At 44.5% G+C, this 21,737-nt stretch overlaps 1 protein-coding gene across 7 annotated transcripts in view; it reads right to left on the reverse strand.

Annotated features, from left to right (window-relative positions):
* Nucleotides 1-21,737, reverse strand: part of Cacna1b (calcium voltage-gated channel subunit alpha1 B) — a 171,978-nt gene that overhangs the window by 98,358 nt on the left and 51,883 nt on the right. For all 7 annotated transcript variants that reach the window (XM_021155454.2, XM_029474069.1, XM_029474066.1 and 4 more), the window contains exons 11-15: nucleotides 9,607-9,816; nucleotides 5,900-6,012; nucleotides 3,280-3,392; nucleotides 908-1,039; nucleotides 606-678 (exon numbers count right to left, since the gene is read on the reverse strand). In XM_021155454.2, the coding sequence (XP_021011113.1) occupies nucleotides 606-678; nucleotides 908-1,039; nucleotides 3,280-3,392; nucleotides 5,900-6,012; nucleotides 9,607-9,816 (641 nt within the window). The remainder of the gene's footprint in view (nucleotides 1-605; nucleotides 679-907; nucleotides 1,040-3,279; nucleotides 3,393-5,899; nucleotides 6,013-9,606; nucleotides 9,817-21,737) is intronic.

Consider the following 21,737-nt stretch of genomic DNA (forward strand, 5'->3'; position numbering starts at 1 on the left):
TTAAAAAAAAAAAGATTGGGGCGCATTTTTCATCCAGAATGAGTGAGTTCTTTCTGCACTGGAGCTTGGTCTTTTGCTCCATATGTGTATGTGAGTATGGATGTGTGTGTGAGTATGTAATTGTGAGAATGTATGCGTGTGTGTGTGTGTGTGTGTGTGTAAGTATGTAATTGTGAGAATGTATGCAAGCTGGGCCCAACTGAGTTTGAATGAAAATGAATAAATGAGCATGAATGAAGCTGAATATGAATTTATGTGAGACCAAACAGGAGAGGTTCAAGAAGAGCTTTGCTTTCTCTGAGGATAGAAGACTTAGAGCTAATGAACTGATGAAGTGGACACAGACAGGCTGAGGGTGTTTCACCCTCCCACCCCACCCCTGATTAACTGATGAAGTGGTAGCTCACAGGCCAAACAGCCCAAGGGAGTTATCACCTGCCACCCCCACACGCCCAGTGGCAACCCACTTTCCCTTGATACCAGGCCTGGGACCTACCAAAGCTCATCTTTTGTTGTGAGGTTATAGTTAAATGTGGGCCCTCTAATTTCACTGTTTCCTCAGTCCTAGGGGAGATGAGAAGCAAGGAAAGACCAAAAAGCCTCACCTGAAAGACAGTGAGGATGGCAGCTGGGAAGGTATCAAAATTGGTGGTTGGAGTCTCATCTTGAAAGTTGAACCTGAAGGAAACAGAGAAGTCTTGAGTAGAATAGGTCCCAACAGGAGTCTGGGGACCAGTCCCCTGACATCAACGTGCTCACTGCTGCTGCTCGAAACCCTCCAAATTCACGGCCCCATTGGAGAACCTTCAGGAAGCAGGCAGGTGGAAAGGCCTGGGGCGGCAGTGTGTGCTCTGAGCTCAGCCTCCCCAGGGTCCCTGGTCTGCCCTCCTAATCTGGGGCTACTTACTGTCCCCCAAACAGCTGCATCCCCAACAGAGCGAAGACCACGATGAAGAGGAAAAGCAGGAAGAGAAGGCTGATGATGGACTTCATGGAGTTGAGGAGGGAAACCACCAGGTTCCGCAGGGAGTTCCAATACCTGAGGGGCGGGAAGGAGGGCTGAAGCCGAGCCGGCCACCTCAGTGCTGCGTCACACTCACCCAGGCTCCCTGGAGTCAGCATGAGCCCCAGCCTCCATATGAAGAGGCAGATGCCACTGCCTGTCAGGTGGCCAGGTCCAAACCCAGACTACACTTTCCAGGAATCACAGCCTTCCTCATGCTGCAGCCCCTCCATACAGCTCCTCATGGCGTGGTGATCTCCAGCCATAAAACCATCTTGTTACTACTTCACAACTGTAATTTTGCTACTGTTTATGAACCATCGGGTAAACACCTGGTATGCAGGAGAGCTGAAATGCGGCCCCCATGGAAGGGCTCGCGACCCACAGGTTGAGAACTACTGCTCTAGCTCCTTCACTACCCAGTGTTCAATTGGCTGGCCAAGATAGAGCTCACCCGACACTTCTTAAAGTTGCTTCGCCATACTCCTTGAAGAGAAAATAGGACTCCCTCATTCACAACCCATCTTCATGGCATACGTGGCCCATCTATATTGTAATGATTTTGCTGCTAAGTGACAGGTTCAACTGCCACCCCAGCCCCTAGAATATTTCCCCAGACGCGATGCCCCTGCCTTTGCGCCTTTACACCTGTTCTTCTTTCACCCTGACACAGGGATGAGGGACAGTAGAACAAGTGCAAGCCTCCCTGTGCTTGCCTTCCTAGGGTCTTCTGGTAACACTGCTGTATGCTCCTTCTCCCTGGTTCCCATGGCAATGGCCCAGACACCCTCCATAGCCTCTCCTACAGGAAACATGACTAGATTCATAAGTATTAGAAAACTTCGGAGTGCCTTGCCTTCTGGCCTGGAAAGAGACAACCTGCCTCAAAACAGGGTCACTGACCTCTTTGGGAGGATCTGAACGCCTAAGACTTGGGTAAAAGCATTTTTCTGGGGCCTCTCTTACCAGCACACCACAAGTGCTCAAGGGAGACTGAGAACGGGTCAAAGGGCATGCTCAGCCTATCTGTCAACCTAGCTGGACAAAATTCCTACATAAACCTCTCCTCTGCTCTTGCATGTCTACCCTCAGGTGGTTTGGAGTTTGGGTTTAAAATAGTTGGAAAGGTCTAGCAGAACTTCAGTCGACCTGGGAGGTAACTATAAGTACGGGTTCTGTCTGGACTTAGTAGGAGCACCTTCTGGTGCCACAGCTATTAGAACGGTCCAAAGCATAGGGACTTCTGAAACATGAACAGGCTCAGCCACAGCAGTCTCTACTACTGCTAGGACCACTGTGGAGAGGGCCCTTCTCCTTCCCACTCCTCCCTCCTACATCTTTGATGGGAAGCAGAGGGTCCTGTCCCTGTGTTCCATCCCACGTCTCCTCCCTGGGCTTCAGGCTCCTCATGTACAAATGAAGCAACTTTCTTCTAGTTAAGATTTATGTGAAATGGGACTAAAAACTGAGTCTAGTGACTATCATAATTAGCAAAGCTGGGATCAGAAGGTGGAGAAATCAAGCCCAGAAAAAGCACCATGTCGGCACCAGGCTGGCCGTCAGGAGGTAAGGACCAAGCTCCCACCTTGCACAGTAGGTGGGCAAACCTAGGACAGGACAATGGAAAGATTTCTGAGAACTTCTGCTTTCTTTTATTTTCCCTAGCATGTATTCATAGACATTTTCATTCAAATACATCATGCATTTTTACCACACCCACACCTCAGTCTCTCCAGCTCCTTCCCTTCCTTCCCCCAGACAGTCTTGTCTATGTTTTGATGTGTGTGTGTGTGTGTGTGTGTGTGTGTGTGTGTGTGTGTGTGTAGAATCCACATATGAGAACAATCACATAATTTGTCTCTCTCTGAATACGACTTACTCTATTTACTTAATATGATGACCGCTAGGTGTTTTGTTTTGTTTTTAAAGAAACAAGGATTTCTGGTTTCTCTATTCACCATAAAGTCACTTTTGAAGGCCTGGAAGATAAAACTGGTCACTTTAAGAGAAGATGGAATAAAATTGCATCTGCAGGTGCCACAGAATATAAAGAGAATCAGGGAAGGGACTGTGTCTGCTAAGGACAGCCCTAAGGATGCCCTAAGGTCCAAAGGCTCTTCTTCCATGATGGTCCCTGCCTGTGTTGTTTCATAAACAATATTGTACGTAAGCCAGAAGGCACAGAAGATGCTCTGAGATACCCACCATCCTCTATGTTCCAGCCTCACATGCTGCCTCCGCCCATTTCCCCAGAAAGGAACATACAGATAACATACTTGGTAACTTTGAATATCCTCAGCAATCGCAGAGCCCGCAGCACACTGATTCCAAAGGAGGTTCCTGGCTTGATGGCAGCCCAGACTACTTCAAAGATACTCCCCACAATCACCTGTAACAAATAGCACCAACACAGGGCACATCTGTATCTGGACACCTGAGTATACACAGATGAAACCGACACACATGTGCACATGTCCGAGCATGTGTGCTGGTGTGACTCCATCTCTCAGTAAATGCCCACCCTACTCCCCAGTTGCACAAGCCACAGATGTCATGTTGTCTATCTTGCTGCCCTGGGCTCTTCTTCCTGGGGCACTCTAGTAGCCTGTGGAGAGACTCGGGTGACCAGGAACAGAGCTTGTGGCAGCAGGGCCATGAGCCTGGTCAGTAGCCCCAAGATGGAACTGGGATAACTAAAGCCTCACTAGAGAGCGAGCCAGAGGCCTTCAGGTGTGTCACATTGGAACTCATCCCTCACAGAGAGTGAAGCATGATGCGTTTGTTGCCTTAAGTCACTCACCATTGAGATCACTGCTTTCCAAGTAGGAAAAACCAGCGTGGGTTTTAGAAACACAGTAATATACTGTTGTAATAAAACAAAAAGTAGTAGGTAGTAGTTTTGGAGCCAGAGAACAAGTTCTGAGTGGTCTGTCAGTGAATGTGCCAAGTGCCCTGGACACTGAAAGCACTGCCCATCAGGACCTACAAGGACACAAGGGAAATCTTGTTGACAGCCAGAGAAGGTATGTGCCATGGTCCCCTGGCAAGAAGTCAGGCCACAGTTGCTCATAGCTGTGGGGACTCAGTAAACTGTGAGGTGTGATCTGCCTCTGGGGATCACAGGCCGAGTACCTGGACTCTCCTTCTGCTTAAGCCAAACACAAAGGCAAGGACAATCTAACAGAAGGGAGCTAGGACCTGCTGGTTCAGAAAATGCCCAGCCTTTACAGATACCAAGTGGTGCCAACACTGAGAAAGGGCACGGCCTAAAGATGATGCCAAGAACAGCACCATGACTTCAATGGACCTGAAAAAGGGCAAAAGGCAGTTCTGACAGGCAATCACTCGTATGACTCACAGGCCAGTCAGACGTAAAGGAGTTACAAGGTTGGGGTGGACTTCCCACCTAGTCCTCAGGAGTAAGAGATCGGGGTGTACTACCAACTCTGTACTGAGGAACTGAGAGACAAAGCTACAGCCCATGCTTGTTCCTAGGACGGCGAGCCCTCCAGGGTGCTACAGAATGCTACCAGTAATATATCTCAAAAAAAAAAAATGAACAGAGGACATATTCTGTAGGAGTTGATTTTTATCTACTGGGGTAAACCCCAAGAACGTCTATAATATATCCATAAAAATAGCCTCAAATGCCCAATATGCCCTTTTTAAAAGTGCAGGTAGATGCATACCAGGTTGACTGAGAAGGACCAAGGCAATAGAAAACAAACCAGGTCCCTGGGGCTACAGAGCATGCTCAGTAGTCAAGAGCACGCCCTGATCTTGCAGAGGACCTCAGTTTGTTTCCCAGTACCCACAGCGAATGGTCATAATAACTTGTAAGTCCAGCTCTGGGGACATTTGACACCTCTAGCCTCCATAGGCACCTACACACACAAAATTAAAATTAAAAATGAAATCCTTTAAAAAATATATCTCTTTTGAGTCCCTCTTGATCGGGTGGGCTAAGAATACTGTCTAGCTGCACATATGCGGCTACTTCTCCCAGAAAGAGAGAGCTCTGGGGCCAGAACCCAGAGCCCCGTGGACACCAGGCTGCAAGCAGCGGCTGAGACTACGGGGAGACTGCGCTCCTTCACTTCTGTACCTGTAGCTCCTCTGTGCTCCCTACAAACCCTGTTCTGAGTAGACGTGCCTATGAAAGTTAGCCTATCCCACTGCTCCTGTGAAGTAGGGTCACAGTTTCACAACTCAACAGACTGAAGACCTCAAGAACTGCAACTTGAGCCTGAGAAGAGGCAAACTTGAAGCTATGCTGAAGTTTCCTTCCATCTGGCTAAGTCCACATCCAGTGTTCCAAGTCATTCCATCCATCACCTAGGCTAGTGCCAATAGGACTGACCCTGGGGCTCTGGGCTAAGCACATCCTGCATGCTCTATACGATTCTACCCTGGGCTTGCTCTCTACTCTCAGGGTAAGCAACGGCAACAGCAACAGTTATCACTGAGACCTCTCTGACCCATAGAGGTTAGGAAGAGACCAAACCAGGCCTATCACACACTCTTCAAAATGGTTAGACTAGCACAGCATACTGTTCTTTCCCAGAATCACAGGGACAGGTACCCAGGCTAGACTGCAGGATGGTAGGATGCTGGGCCACAGTCCCCTAGCTCACTGGGAAAACTGAGCTACCAAGTGACAAGATCCTAGGCACAGAAGGAGTTACAGAACCTTGACTAATTGTTGGTCTATACATAAGATCAGGGAGGAAAGGGCAGAGCCTTCAGGAAAGCAGCTGCTGACATTGTGGCCACTAGATGGAGCTAGAATAGGCTTCCCTCTACAAGAGCTCAGCCCACTGAAAACACATAGGGGAGGGGTCTGTGCACAGCTCAGACTTACCTGACAGAAGGGGCTTAGCGAGGCATTTTACTCACCCCAAAGTCAAAGCAGTTGAAGGAAGACCTGAAGTAACTTCTGGGCCCTAGGCCATACATCTTCAGGGACATCTCTGTGAGGAAGAGACCCAGGAAAACAAACTCTGCAAAGTCTAGGAGAAGTCAGAGAAGAGAGGGGTTAACTCAGACCCCTCACCTGGCCTCTGGCCAAGCCTGTCAGCACCACACCACTGACCCCTTGCCACACACCTCTGACCCCCTGAGCCTTGCTCTATGCCCCCTACTCTAGACACAGCTCAGGACGGGGATAAAGAACTAAAAGATCACGAGGCATCCCAGGTCCAGTCTGTATAGTAACAAGTGCTCGCTCAATGGTTGGGTGAGCTGCCTCCAGATACGTCAGAGGAGCCTGGCACAATATGGCTGGAGACAGTCCGATGGCCCTTCTACCTCTGGCTCCAGGCTCCAGAACCCTAACTCCATTAGGGATCTCAGCCTCCTCATAAGAGGCTCCCATAAAAACTTCCTAACAGCCGGGCAGTGGTGGCGCACGCCTTTAATCCCAGCACTTGGGAGGCAGAGGCAGAAAGATTTCTGAGTTCGAGGCCAGCCTGGTCTACAGAGTGAGTTCCAGGACAGCCAGGGCTACACAGAGAAACCCTGTCTTGAAAAAACAAAAACAAAAAACAACTTCCTAACAGCCTTTCTTAAGGACCCCAAGAGAACCATGTTTGATTTGAACTTTACTTATGTGTTTGCCTCTACAAAATGGAAACCTCTCCACCAACCATCTAGCATAAGCTACCAAAGGCACCAACAGTTTTTGTGACCTCTGATCAGGACACAGTAACTCAGAGCCCAGAGCAGAGTCACAGAAATCACAAAGTCATGACAAAAGATGAAAGATAACTTTCCAAGATCCTTGTCACCAGAAAGCCAGTAGCCAACTAACACGGGGCCTCTGTCAAGGACATGGGGCCTCCTGATGAAACAGATAAAGGATGAATCAATTCCTCCATGCCAGTGCACCCTGAGATTCACCTGCACCTACCACTCTCCAAATGCTTAGTCAATTTTGCAGCAGTTGAGATGTTCGCTCTGTAGCACCACACAAACAGAGAGGGAAATCCATTTTATAACCCAAGGACAACTTAACTGAGTAAGCACACCCTCTGGAGCCTCTGTGAAAAATTTCAGGTACTTGAATCTAACACGGGGTGCTGATAAGTAGGCTGAGGGCAGAGACAGGACCCTGGCCTATCAGGCTTAACAACCACCCAAGTGACCAGCATCAGACCTAAATGTTGCTAGTCGGTATGAAATACAGGGGAAACGCTATAGCTACACATAATGGCCTGAACAGCTCAGCAGACAAAAGAAACACATAGCAGAATGGAAGGACCCAACATTCCTATCTGAAGCCCAAAATACCTGCATACCCACGAGAGCAACTCCTGTGCTACTGGGCTTTTCACAAACCAATCTTGCTTTTCAGAAAAATAAGAGGGTTTGACAAGAATTGTCAGGGGCTAAATTTTCTTTCAGAGAAAGCAGCCAGAAATGTCCTTATATTCTGTCAAGACGACCACAACCTCCCTCTGAGGCAAGAAAGGGTTCCTTCCTTAATTCTTGCATTCTTCATTCAACTGGCAGGCCCCAGAGCTGCTGGGAACTGGCCTGGAAGACAACAGTCATCGTTTTCTCTAGGACTTACAAGCTAAAGTGAATCAGAGAAAGATGATTAAATGTGTTTTTCTACTGTCAGTGAGATAGTCTCAGTGGCAAAGGCTCTTGTCATCAAGCCTGACAACCTGAACTTGGTCCCCAGGACCCATATTGTAAAAGGAGAAAATTAACTCCTACAAAAAAATGTTTTGTTTTTCATTGTTTGTTTTTTTCTAATGTTTCTAATGTTTTTTTTCTAATGGCTAATATGCCATGGGAACAGAGTTGAATGCTGTCTATCGTTAGACTTCGTAAGACTCACAGGATGATAAGTTTCAACAGCTTCTCTCTTCATCTCCAAGCTTTGTCTTCAAAGTAGTGCTTTGGGACCATTGGGGATGGGCAGTCAGATGGACAGAGCCCATCTGTAGAGTGGCAGAGCCCCAGTTGGTCTGCTCCAGGTACAGCATGCCCTCAGCCTCTGGCAAGCCTGCCCTACCTTACTGGGTCAGTCTAGCCACCAAAGACTCTCTTCAACGCTAAGGAAAAACATTCAGATCTCCTTCCTTCACCCATTTTCCCTCAATGAGGCCAAGAGAGCCAGGAATTACAGAAAACCTCTGAGAAGAGAGGGCATCAAGGGACACATCTCCTGGCAGGCCTCCCCAGTGTGGCCTAGCCCAACATTGGGCACTTCTAGCTTTATGCCCATACACATCATCAAACATGAAAGCAGACAATACCCCATAACATATACATCTATCCTACTCAGACAGCAAACACTCTGTGGTTAAAGACCCTTGAGATATTGCTGGCTCCCATGAGAAAAGTATAAGCCTGAACAACTGAGGGCACAGGATCAGATCTTTGGTTCCCACCCAATTCCAATGGGGGATGGAGACAGGGGATGTGAGCCTGGAGAACCAACAGAAGCAATAAACTCTGTCCCAAGAAAAGTCCTGACATACCAAACCACCTCTTGTATAGGTGACCTGGAGCCAGAGCCTGCTGTCATATGATGCACACTATCCCTGACCTTCAGGCTAGTGGTTGGTGACACCACTATTCCTTTAGCCTCTGCTGCCTCTACACCTTTTCCTATGAGGCAAGTAATCAATATCAACACAGAACTTTAGGAAGCTGCAGCCTAGAATCCTACTCTCAAAAAATATGCACATGGGTGCATGTGACTGGCTACCATGGGGCTGTCAGTGCCTATATCTGATGGGAGCCCTTCAGTTCTCCATAGAATAAGGCCTATGGTTACATAAAAGCAGCCATCAGGGGATAACACTGAGCCAGTCAAAAAGGGCTCTTCTGAATGACTTAGAAAACTTTTGGCTCACAGAGCCCCTCTGGAGAGAGTGAACAGAAAACACATCCTAGTCCCCATACCCACTGGGCAAGTACAGCCAAACCCTGCAGGAACAGAAAGCAGAGCAGTAGTTCTCCTCAACACCTGAGGGATGCAGCACCCCATGAGATGTGGAAGATCCCCCTCTGAGGACCAGTTCTAATGTTAGACAAGCAGAGGACGTCTCAAGCCTCCAGCTCTTCCCCTCTGCCTTCTCTGAACTGTAACTGGGGCCAGCTGATTATAACTCAGATCCCAGTGATTGGTGAGGGACTCATGGACATGAGATAACAAGCTGGCTGGCCCCAGTGAGGGACATGGAAACGCCCCAATTTGGCCCATGGCAAAAAGACAGAGTGGTCAGGAGATCCCTGAGAAAATACAGAAGCACAACTCTGCCTCTACAGGCCTCCAGGGTGGTGATAGCAGCCTCAGGGCAAAGAGGCAAGAAACGAAGTCATTGATGACTGAGTCTACCAGCCTGGCTTGCCACTGATCGCACCATGATCTGCTCCCATAAGAAGCCCTCATTTCATATCAAGATACAATCATGATGAGGACCTAGCTGGATAAATTAAAAATCGTGAGATCTTCAGGCCCCAGACACAGGCCAGGCCAGTGACTACGCAGCAGAGATGGGCAGCATCCAGAGTATCCAGTACCAGGATTTCCAGGCTACAGAGTAGAGTGATTGGGAGAGCCCTGGGGAAGGGACGAGAATACGTACACAGTGCAGTGGTAAGCCGCTGAGGCTGATTATAGTGCACCATGGCCACACACAATGTGTTCAGGGCCACCACACACAGCACCACCCAGTAGAAGCTCTGCGCCTTCACCATACGCCGGATAAAGAACCGGAACATCTTCTCCTTTCTCCGGAAGTATGAGGAGCTCTCCGCCTTCCCACTCTTGAGGCTGGCACGAGCAAATGGAGACCCTGCAGAACAAATCTTGATGAGGGCTCAGGAACCGTGGGCTACCAGGACAGGCACCACCCACCTGCAGACATCCCCTTCATGTCCACGTCCACTCTGAGGACATCTTCCTGAGCACAGGTCACTGAGCCAATTACCTCCGTGGCTCCTGCATGAATTCTAGCCCTTTCTCACTTCTCAGACTAGGGAGTCCAGAGCTACTGGGTACCAGACTGGATGATCAACAATCAATGTCTCTGGTTCCCAGGACCCTGGCCAAGTTCCAAAAAGACAGTTCTGACATGGGTACCCTCTGCAGGTATTCCAACCCAAAGGTATAAACCCCGCCATTAATACCATCTTTGAAATGTGGCCTGGGGCCTCTGAAGTCTCTGGCTTTCCTTTTTCTCTACCAACTAGGATCAGCAACCACTGACCACCTATTTCTTAAGCAGTTCCTCTGGAACACAGTTAAATGCTTATGTGTATTGGCAGCTACTGTCTTGTTCAGAGTGCTAAATACTCATGATCTAGAAAGGTTGCTGACCCTGCTATAATCTGATTCCTTTCTTATATGCAACCAAATGGCCACCTTCTTCCTCCTCTAAACATGGACTATTCCTGCTCCATCTTGGCCTTTTCCAGGTCTCCTCATTGGCTTCTGAGTTTGGGTTTTGGCTTCAATGTTACTTACGCAGTGTCCTTTTCTGACACTCCACCTAAAACATGGTCCTCAGCTCACTCCCGACAATTACAATCACCTCATCACCAACAGTCACTGTTTGCTACGGGGCCCTATTCACATAGATGGTCGATGCTGAAACAACTGAGACGGGTCTGTGGGTACCTGAAGGTTCTGGATGGGTGGGTGTAGTAAAGGCACAGTTTTACTACTTATCTTCTTCAAGTCTGTGCTACTATCTCAGTTTCTGCCCTGAGAGCCTAGACAGCAGGTGTTTCTAGTTCCTGTGAGAAAACACTTAGCCCCAGCCTAGGAGCCTCTGAATGCCTGGCCCTGGGGTCTCTCTGAATGGATTCAGGGTGTATATTTTCTATATACCAGTGTGTACATGCCCAGGCTTTCAGAGACACACTGAAAACATTATCAGTCTAGGGAAATGGAGCCACGTCCCTGAGCCTCTAGAGGAATGTCTCCATAGGCAGGACCCAGAGGACGCCAATAAGTCTTAACAGTGAAGGCCCGTTCCTGGATGCCACCCCAATAATCACCCACCAAAGGCTGTGCTCCCTCACAACCCCTCATGAGGCAAGCCTCTGCCTCACATCTGCACCATGTGGGTGGCTACTTCCACAAATCAGGGCTGAATCATACAAAGGCCAGTGCTGATAAGGACTGTAAATGAGGCTGTTCTTCTCATGGGCATCAGGGACTAGGGAAGGCACAGCATGCAGTACAGAGAAGCAAAGACCTATACCAGGCAGAACAGAAGACATGTAGAGCAAGTCACTGCATCAGACTTCATATCTACATACTCACGTGTTCACATGGAAACCTCACAGTCACACATGCACATTCAGCACACATCTTACACCTGGCCAGGCTCACTCTGGCTGAAGATCCAACTGGTTGCTCAAATATTCAACAGTCACACAGTAGGAATGTCTGTAAATGCACAGGGTCACTCGCAATACAGAGGACATGCAAACCACCATGAGTGAGTCACTCAACAAAGTCTCAGGGGAGACAGCAAGGTCACCCATACCCAGTTCACCATTCCATCCAAGAGAGAGGTAGCAAGACTCATGTATGAAGACCTCACAATTGCTCAGTCACACAGCACACACGATCAACTGTGACAAAGCCACACTCCTCTCCCCGAAATACCCTTGCAGTCCCCCAGCTCCTCACTCTAAACACACACTCAAAGCAAGACATGGCTCTCCGTGTAATCTGAAAGCTTTTTTGTTCCTCAGCTCCAAAGAAATAAAGAGTTGCCAGCTGCAGATACAGTAAACCATGGAGTGCTTGGGCAGGAGGCATAGGCCATAAGGCCAATGTTCCTCTAGGACACTTTGTGAACCTGGGTCTCTGGGCTGAATTTCCCAGCAAACAGCTAATGCATTCTCATGTGAGGTCTCTGGTAAATACATCATTCATGTTGTAGGTTATGAAGGAAAAACCAGAGACTGGCACTCTTTTTCACCTTTCTGTGTTTTCCAAATGTAGCTTAATGTCAGCAAGTATTACCTATAATAAAAGTATCTCTTAAGAAAAACAAGATCTGATATCTTTGAGCTGTATGTATTGGAAAGTTGAAATAACTCCTGAATGACAGCAGGACCTAGTGAGCCAGTTGAACACAAAGAATCTCTCCACGCAACTAAGGGAACATTAGTGAATAGAGGTTCCTCACTGGCCCTCATCATGACCTATTCGACAACATGCAAACACACCTACATAAATGGATGATCCGTGCCAGGTTCTATGGAAGGTACACACAGCTAACCAAGATTCATACTATCATTACTATCTAAAAACACTAAGAATAAAGAGAGTTCCAAGCATTCTTCCAACCAAGCTGCCCAGAATGTGGCACTGAAAGTTATATATCCATCTTCCAGTCCACACTGTTACCTGTAATCCCAGAGGCCTGCAGCCATCAAGGACCAACAGGTGAGACCCCTACCATAATTTCCTGTCTGCCAGCCCCTCCAAGCAAACCCAGCAGTGGCAAGTTCCATGCTGTTCCCTCTGCACTCCATTTCCCAGGCCATAGCTCTGCCTGCATCCCTGGAGTCCTGCTGCCACCAGGGTCAACCAGCTCTACCTGTAATCCCAGAGGCCTGCTGCCACCAGGGGCTACTAGCTCTACTTGAAGCCCCAGAAGCCTACTCCCATTAGGGACTATGAGGCCTGTCAATACCAGGGACAACCAGATGGCTAAAGGCCAGCATAAGAACACAATCAACCAAAGCCAGGGCAATATGGCACCACCAGAACCCAGGTAGCCTACTATAGCAAGCCATAGATAACCTAACACACCCGAATCGCAAGAAAAGTGATTTAAATTTAATCTTAAGAAGATGATATAGGCCTTTAAAGAGAAAACAAATAAGTCCCTTAAAGAAATACAGGAAAATACAACCAAGCAGATAGAGGCCCTTAAAGAGGAGATGAATAAATATAAAGAAATACAATCAAGCAAGTGAAAGAAATGAAAAAAAAACCAGTCAAGATCTGAAAATGGAAATAGAAGCAATAAAAAATAAAAACTGAAGGAATATTAGAGATGGAAAACCTAGGAAAGAGAACAGGAACTACAGACACAAGATTCACCAACAGAATACAAGAGATGGAAGAGAGAACCTCAGGCATAGAAGGCACAATGGAAGAAATTGATACATCAGTCAAAGAAAATGCTAAATCTAAAAAGTTTCTAACACAAAACATTCAGGAAATTTGGGACATTATGAAAAGGTCAAACCTAAGAATAAGAGGAATAGAAGAAGGAAAAGATTCCCAACACAAAGGTCCAGAAACAATCTTCAACAAAATCATAGAAGAAAATTTCCCTAACCTAAAGAAATAGATGCCTATAAACATACAAAAAGTGTACAGAGCACCAAATAGACTAGATCAAAAAAGAAAATCCTCCCATCACATAATAATCAAAACACTAAATGTACAGACAAAAAAAAAAAAGAATATTAAAAGCTGAAAGGGATAAAGGCCAAGTAACACATAAAGGCAGATCTAATAAAATTATATAAGACTTCTTAAAAGAGACTTTAAAAGCCAGAAAGGCACTGTTTTTATAGTCTCTAAGAGATCACAGATGCCAGCCCAGACGACTATATCCATCAAAACTTTCAATCACCATAAAGAAAAAAGCAAGATATTCCATGGCAAACCTAAATTTCAATATCTTTCCTCTAATCCAGCACTACAGAGGATACTAGAAGGAAAACTCCAACACAAGGCAGGTAACTATACCCAGACAACACAAGAAATAAATAATTCCACACCACCAAGACCAAAAAAAAAAAGGAAACACACACACACACACATCTAAACACCACCACCATCAAAATAACAGGAAATAACAATCATTGTTCATTAATATCTCTTAACATCAATGGTCTCAATTCCCTAATAAAAGGCACAAGCAAACAGAGTAGATGTGTAAACAGGCTCCATCATGCTACTGTATACCAGAAACACACCTCAGTAACAAAGATAGTCACAACCTAAAAGTAAAGGGCTGGAACAAGGTTTCCCAAGCAAATGGACCCAAGAAACAAGCTGGTGTAGCCATTCTAATGCCTAATAAAATAGATTTTCATCCAAAAGTAAAAGAGAAATGTGGAAGGGCACTTCATCCCCATCAAAGGAAAAATCCACCAAGATGACCTCTCAATTTTGAACATCTATGCCTCAAATGCAAGGGCACCCACATTCATAAAAGAAACTTTAGTAAAGTTTAACTCACACATTGAACCCCACACATTAATAGTGGGAGACTTCAACACCCCACTCTCACCAATGGATGGGTCATCAAGACAGAAACTAAACAGAGAAATAATAAAATTAACCAACATTATGAATCAAATGGACCTAACAGATATCTAGAGAACATTTCTCCCAAACACAAAATATATCTTCTTCATAGCACCTCATAGAACCGTCTCTAAAATTGACCATATAGTCAGTCACAAAGCAAGCCTCAACAGGTACAAGAATATTAAAATACTCCTTGTATCCTACCAGACCACCATGGATTAAAGCTGGACTTCAACAACAACAAAAACAGAGGAAAGTCTACAAACTCATGAAAACTGAACAACTCTCTATTCAACAATCTCTGGGTCAGGAAAAAAAAAATAAAGAAATTAAAGACTTTCTAGAATTCAATGAAAATGAAGGCATAGCATACCCAAACTTATGGGACACAATGAAAGCAGTGCTAAGAGGAAAGTTCATAGCACTGAATGCCTTCACAAAGAAATTGGAGAGCTCTCATGCTAGCAATCTAAAACTACACCTGCAAACTCTAGGAACAAAAGAAGCAAGCACACCCTAGAGAAGTAGATGGCAGAAAGTAATCAAACTCAGGGCTGAAATCAATAAATTAGAATCAAGCCGGGCGTGGTGTCGCACGCCTTTAATCCCAGCACTTAGGAGGCAGAGGCAGGTGGATTTCTGAGTTCGAGACCAGCCTGGTCTACAAAGTGAGTTTCAGACAGCCAGGGCTACACAGAGAAACCCTGTCTCAAAAAAAGAAATAAAGAAATAAAAATAAATTAGAAACAAAGAGAAAATGAAACCAAGAGCTTGTTCTTTGAGAAAATCAACAAGATAAACAAACCCTTAGCCAAACTAACTAAAAGGCAGAGAGACACTATTCAAATTTTAAAAATCAGTAATGAAAAGGGAGATGACAACAACAGACACTGAGGAAATTCAAAGAATCATTAAGTCTTACTTTAAAAACCTGTACTCCACAAAATCTGAAAATCTAAAAGAAATGGATAATTTTCTAGACAGATACCACTTAGATAAATCAAGATCAGGTAAACTATCTAAATAGTCCTATAACCCCCAAAGAAAAGCAGTCATTAAAAGTCTCCCAACCAAAAAAAGCCCAGGGCTAGATGGTTTTAGTGCAGAACTCTACCAGACTTTCAAAGAGCTAATACCAATACTCCTCAAACTATTCCACAAAACAGAAACAGAAGGAACACAGCCAAACTCATTTTATGAGGCCAGTCACCCTGATATCTAAACTACACAAAGACTTAACAAAAAAAAGGAGAATTTCAGAACAACCTTCCTTATAAACATTGATGCAAAAATACTCAATAATATACTCATAAATTGAATCCAAGAATACATCAAAGACATCATCCGCCATGATCAAGTAGGCTTTATCCCAGGAATGCAGGGGTGGTTCTATATAAAAAGAAAATTTATCAACATAATCCATGATATAAACAAACTAAAAGAAAAAAAAAACACATGATCATCTCATTAGATGCCGAAAAAGCCTTTGACAAAATCCAACTCCCCTTCATATTAGAAGTCTTGGAAAGATCAGGGATATAAGGCACAAACCTAAATACAATAAAGGGAATAGATAACAAGTCAATAGCCAACATCAATTTAAATGGAGAGAAACTTAAAGCAATTCCACTAAAAGTGGGGACAAGAAAAGGCTATCTACTCTCTCCATAGCCAGTCAATATAATACTTGAAGTCCAGGCTAGAGCAATAAGACAACTGAAAGAGATGAAGGGGATAAAAATTGGAAAGTCAAAGTTTCATTATTTGCAAACGATATGATAGTAGACATAAGTATACATAGTTGTTGATCTTAGTGCCTAAGCTAAGGGTGGTCTAATATAATTTTTGCCTGCAAATTTCATGATCTCCTTTATTTTAATATATGAGTAGTATTCCATTCTATAGATGAATCACATTTTCTTTATTCATTCTTCAGCTGTTGTTTCCAGATTCTGGCTATTACAAATAAAGCTGATATAAGCATAGTTCATATTAAAAATTCTATCAGAGAACTCCTAAAACTAATAAACACCTTCAGCAAAGTGGCTGAATACAAAATTAACTTTAAAAAAAAATAGTAGTCCTCCTTTATACAAACAATAAACGGGCTGAGAAATAAACTAGGGAAACAACACCCTTCACAATAGTCACAAGTAATATAAAATATATTTGTGTAACTCTAACCAAGCAACTGAAAGACCTGTATGACAAGAACTTCAAGTCCCTGAAAAAAGACATTAAAGAAGATATCAGAAGATGGAACGATCTCCCATGCTCATGTATCAGTAGGATTAACATACTGAAAATGGCCTTTTTTTTTTTTCCGAGACAGGGTTTCTCTGAAAATGGCCTTCTTATCAAAAGCAATCTACAGATTCAATGTAATTCTCATCAAAATTCCAACACAATTCATTTACAGACCTTGAAAGAGCAATTCTTAACTTCTTATGGAAAACCAAAAAACCCAGGATAGCTAATATGATTCTGAGCAATAAAAGAACTTCTGGAGATATTACCATCCCTGACTTTAAGTTGTACTACAGAGCAATAGTAATAGAAACAGCATGATATTGGTATTCTATACCAACAGACAGGTTGATCAATTGAATAGAATCAAAGACCCAAAAAAATAAACCCACACACCAATGGACACCTGATTTTTAACAAAGAAGCCAAAGACTGTACAATGGCAAAAAGAAAGTATCTTCAACAAATGGTGCTGATCTAACTGGTTGCCTGTATGTAGAAGAACGCAAGTAGTTCTGTATCTATCACCCTGCACAAAACCAAGTCCAAGTGGATCAACCTCAACATAAAACTCGAAACACTAAATATAGTAGAAGAGAAAGTGGGGATAGCTTTGAACACATTGGTATAGGAGAGAACTTCCTGAATAGAACACCCTTAGCTTAGGCACTAAGATTAACAATTACTAAGTGGGATCTCATGACACTGCAAAGCTTCTGTAAGGCAAAGACACCATCAATAGAACAGAACAGCAGCCTACAAAATGGAAAAAGATCTTCACTAACCCTGTATCTGACAGAGAAGTAATATCCAAAATATATAAAGAACTTTAAAAGTTAGACACCAACAACCCAAATAAGCATATTTAAAAATGGGATACAGAGCTAAACAGAGAATTCTCAACGGAGAAATCTCAAATGATTGAGAAGCACTTAAAGAAATGTTCAACTTCTTTAATCATCAGGGAAATGTAAATCAAAACAACCCGAAGATTCCACTTACACCCATCAGAATGGCTAAAATAAAAACTCAAATGATAGTACATGCTGGTGAGGATGTGGAGCAAGGGGAACCTCCTCCATTGCTGGTGGGAGTGCAAACTTGTACAACCACTCTTGAAATCAATTTGGTGGTTTCTCAGAAAATCTAAAATAGTTCTACCTCAAGACCCATTTAAACCACTCCTGGGCATATACCCAAAAGATGCTATACCATCCCACAAGGACACTGGCTTAACTATATTCATATCAGCTTTATTTGTAATAGCCAGAATTCCAGATATCCCTCAACTGAAGAACAGATAAAGAAAATGTGGTTCATCTACATTATGGACTACTAAGCTATAAAAATCAAGGACATCATGAAATTTGCAGGCAAGTGGATGGAGCTAGAAAATATCCAGAGTGAGGTAACCCAAACCCAAAAGAACATACATGATATGTACTCACTTCTAAGTGAATAATAGCCATAAAGCACAGGATAATCCACAGACCCAAAGAAGGAAAATAACAAGGGGGGGGGGGGGCAAGGGAAGATGCTTGAATCTTACTCAGAAGGGGAAATAAAACAGACATCAGATGTGGAGAGAGGAAGGTAACTGGGTAAAAGAGGGAGAGGGAGGGAATTGGGGAAGCGGATCAGGTATAGAGAAAGCAGGGAAGACAAAATGAAATCTGCAGAGGTGGGGCAGCAGCATCTCTAGGATGTGCCAGAGACCTGGGACAGGGGAGGCTCTAGGAAGTCTATGGTGGTGACTCTAGCTGAGACTCCTAGCAATGGGGGATATGGAAATGGAAGTGGCCACCTCTTGTGACCAGGCAAGACTCCCAGTGAAGGGATAAGACACCAACCTACCCACAAAACCTTCGACCTTTGGGTCCTGACTACAAGATGTGCAGGGACAAAGATAGAGCAGAGACAGAGGAATGGCCAACCAATGACTGGCCCAATTTGAGACCCATCCATGGTCAAGAACCAAACCCTGACACTATTAATGATACTCTGTTATGTTTGCAGGCAGGAGCCTAGCATAACTGTCCTCTGAGAGGCTCCATGCAGAGACTGAAGGAAACCAATACAGAGACTCACAGCTAAACATTAGATGGATCTTGGGAAGTCTTGTGAAAGAGTTGGGGGAAGGATTAAGAAACCCAAAGGCAATAGGGCCTTCATAAGAAAACCAACAGACTCAACTAACCTGGACCCTTGGGGGCTCCCAGAGATTGATCCACCAATCAAAGAGCAAGCACAAACCGGACATAGCCCTCCCCCCACATATGTAGCAGATGTGCAGCTTGGTCTTCATGCAGGTCCCCAAAAAACTGGAGCAGGGGTTGTCCCTGACTCTTTTGCTTGCCTGTGAATCCTGCTCCCCTAACTGGGCCACCTTGTCTGGTCTCAGTGGGAGAGGATGCACTTAGACCTGCAGTGACTTGATGTGCCAGGGTGGGGTGATATAGAAGGCAGTGTCCTCCTTCTAAGAAGAGAAGGGGAGGAGGGAGGGGCTGAATGAGGGGGAAATGGACAGTTGCAATTGTAACAAAAGTGAATAAATAAATTAATGAAAGGAAGAGAGAGAGAAAGAAAGAAAGAAAGAAAGAAAGAAAGAAAGAAAGAAAGAAAGAAAGAAAGAAAGAAAGAAAGAAAGAAAAGGAAGGAAGAAAGAAAGAGTTACATAGCCCAAGCAACATGCCATTATCCTTGGGTTCTGTGGGGATGGGAAAGAATTTCAGAGTTTTAGGGATTTAAGGATAATACCAAGTTAACTGAAACAAAACAAGACTCACAGAGAAAAAAAATCTGGTGGTTTAAATAAAAATGGCTCACACAGGTTCATATATTTGAAATTTTGCTTCCCAGTTGGTGGAATGTTTAGGAAGCGTTAGAAGGTGTGGTCTGGGTGGAAGAGATACAACACTGGGGAGATAGGATTTGTGGTTTCAAAGGTCCATACCAAGCCCAGCCCCATCTCTCTCTGCCTCCATCTTGTGGATCAGATATGAATTCTCAGCTACCATGCCTACTGCCTGCCACTATGCTCCCACCATACCATGTTGGTCTTGGACCAACCCTCTGACAGGCTCCAACTAAATGCTTTGTCTTTAAGTCGCCTTGGTCCTGGTGTCTCTTCACAGAAATATTAACAGTTAATGAAGACAGACTTTTTAGAGAAAAGGAATTCCATTTTTAAGCCATTCAGCAGATTAAAAGGGAGATGAAAGAGATGGGAAAAGCAGTCCCACCGATGGCAAGCCTGACCCTGACACTGAGGAAAAGACCCATGTTTATGCTGAAGCTGCAGCCCAGGAGCCAAGGAGGGCTGCCTGCAGCCGTCTGGGTACCAGCTGGTGATGAACAAGACAGCTCGGGAGCACAGGAACTCAGATAAGCAATAGTGGGAAAATGGGAAACCCTTTCCTAAGAAAGAGCTGAAGAATAGGGAGTCCTCGGGAAGTCAAATGCAGGATGGTAACGACCAGCATGCAGAGGCTCTGCAAAGGGCACCCGCTCCAGGTTAGAAGTAAGACCGCACAAATGAAGACAACAATTTAGTGCTTGAGATAATGCATCTCAGTGGTAAAGAAAAATAAATACGAGAAAGCACCCTGGTAGTGCACCTAATCCAATGTAATTATGAGAGCAAGTGAGGGGGAAGCCCTTCAAGGAATGGAACTAAAAACTAGACACAGGAAAAGAATAGGGCACATGACAAATACCAACTTCATCTAGGCAGCAATAGAGATGACAACCAGAAACCATAGAAACGTCACACAAATAGTAAAGACAAAGCAACAAGAAAGAAATCACATCAAACCACGAGACTAGGACTTAAGGGGGAAAACTAAAGCCAGTTAAATACATTCTGTAAAGAAAGCTGATGTGTGTGCTGACTGCTTTTATGTCAACTGGACACAAGCTAGAGTTACCTGAAAGAATGGAAACTCAATTGAGAAAATGCCTCTGTAAGATCCAGCTGTAGGCATTTTCTTAATTAAATATTGATACGGGAGGGCCCAGCCCATTGTGGGTGGTGCCATCCTGGGCTTATGGTCCTGGGTTCTATAAGAAACTAGCATGCCAGGAAGCAGCACCCCTCCAAGGCCTCTGCATCAGCTCCTGCCTCCAGAGTCCTGCCTGTTTGAGTTCCTGTCCTGAAATTCCTCGATGATACACTATGATGGAGAAGTATAAGCCAAATAAACCCTTTCTTCCCAACTTGTTTTTGGTCATGTTGTTTCATTGCAGCAATAGAACTCAACTAAGACAATATTCTAAGGTGGAATGAAAATTAAAAAAAAACATAGAAAAAAAAAACCTTCCAGGAAAATGCAATTCAAAAACAATGATAGTAACAACAAAAAGAATAAACAGTGGTATAATATCAGACAAGATCAAGCAAGACCAGGCATTGGGAGGAGGCTGATACAGAAGGACCACCATGAGTTCAAAGCCAGCCCAGACAACATAGTGAGCTCAAAGCCAGCATGATCTAAGTGTCCAGTGGAGTAAGGCTAGACCCTGTGTAATGGCACTGACTGAATAAGCACAGCAGCCTTGCTAGCAACCCTAGGACACAAGGCTGCATCATTAAAACCGCACAAAGCAGGAACACCAACAGCATCCCTCCCAAGTGTCAGTTCTACAAGACAGAAATCAAAAAAACTAGCAACTTCATAACAAGCTTGGTAACTCTCAGCTCCATATGGGACATATAGTTTTTGTTTACACTAATGAAACATTAAGATTAGTTACAAAGTTTAATTTATAAACCTAAGGGGATTTATTGGCCACATTTCCCAATCATTATCTGATAAAATTCAGATTAAAGATTATCCAAAGATCTTTGCTCCTTCTTATCGGTTAAGAAGCAAACTCCTACACAACCCTTTGGCTTAGAGAGGAAAGTATACAAAATACTAACAAAAAGGAATCTACTGTAGCAAAGCTTTACAGATAGGAAAGCACAGAACCCAAAAGCCGTAGTAGTAAAGAAAACAATAATAAAACAAGGGACCTCTTTTTAAGAAGTTAGAAAGGGGCTGGGAGATAGTGGCCTATGCCTTAATCCCAGCACTTGAAGGCAGAGGCAAGTGGGTCTGTGAGTTCCAGGCCACCCTGGTCTACAGAGTGAGTTCCAGGACAGTTAAGGCTACACAGAGAAACCCTGCCTCAAAA

The sequence above is a fragment of the Mus caroli genome, chromosome 2 (genome assembly GCF_900094665.2).
Source record: "Mus caroli chromosome 2, CAROLI_EIJ_v1.1, whole genome shotgun sequence".
NCBI lineage: Eukaryota > Metazoa > Chordata > Mammalia > Rodentia > Muridae > Mus > Mus caroli.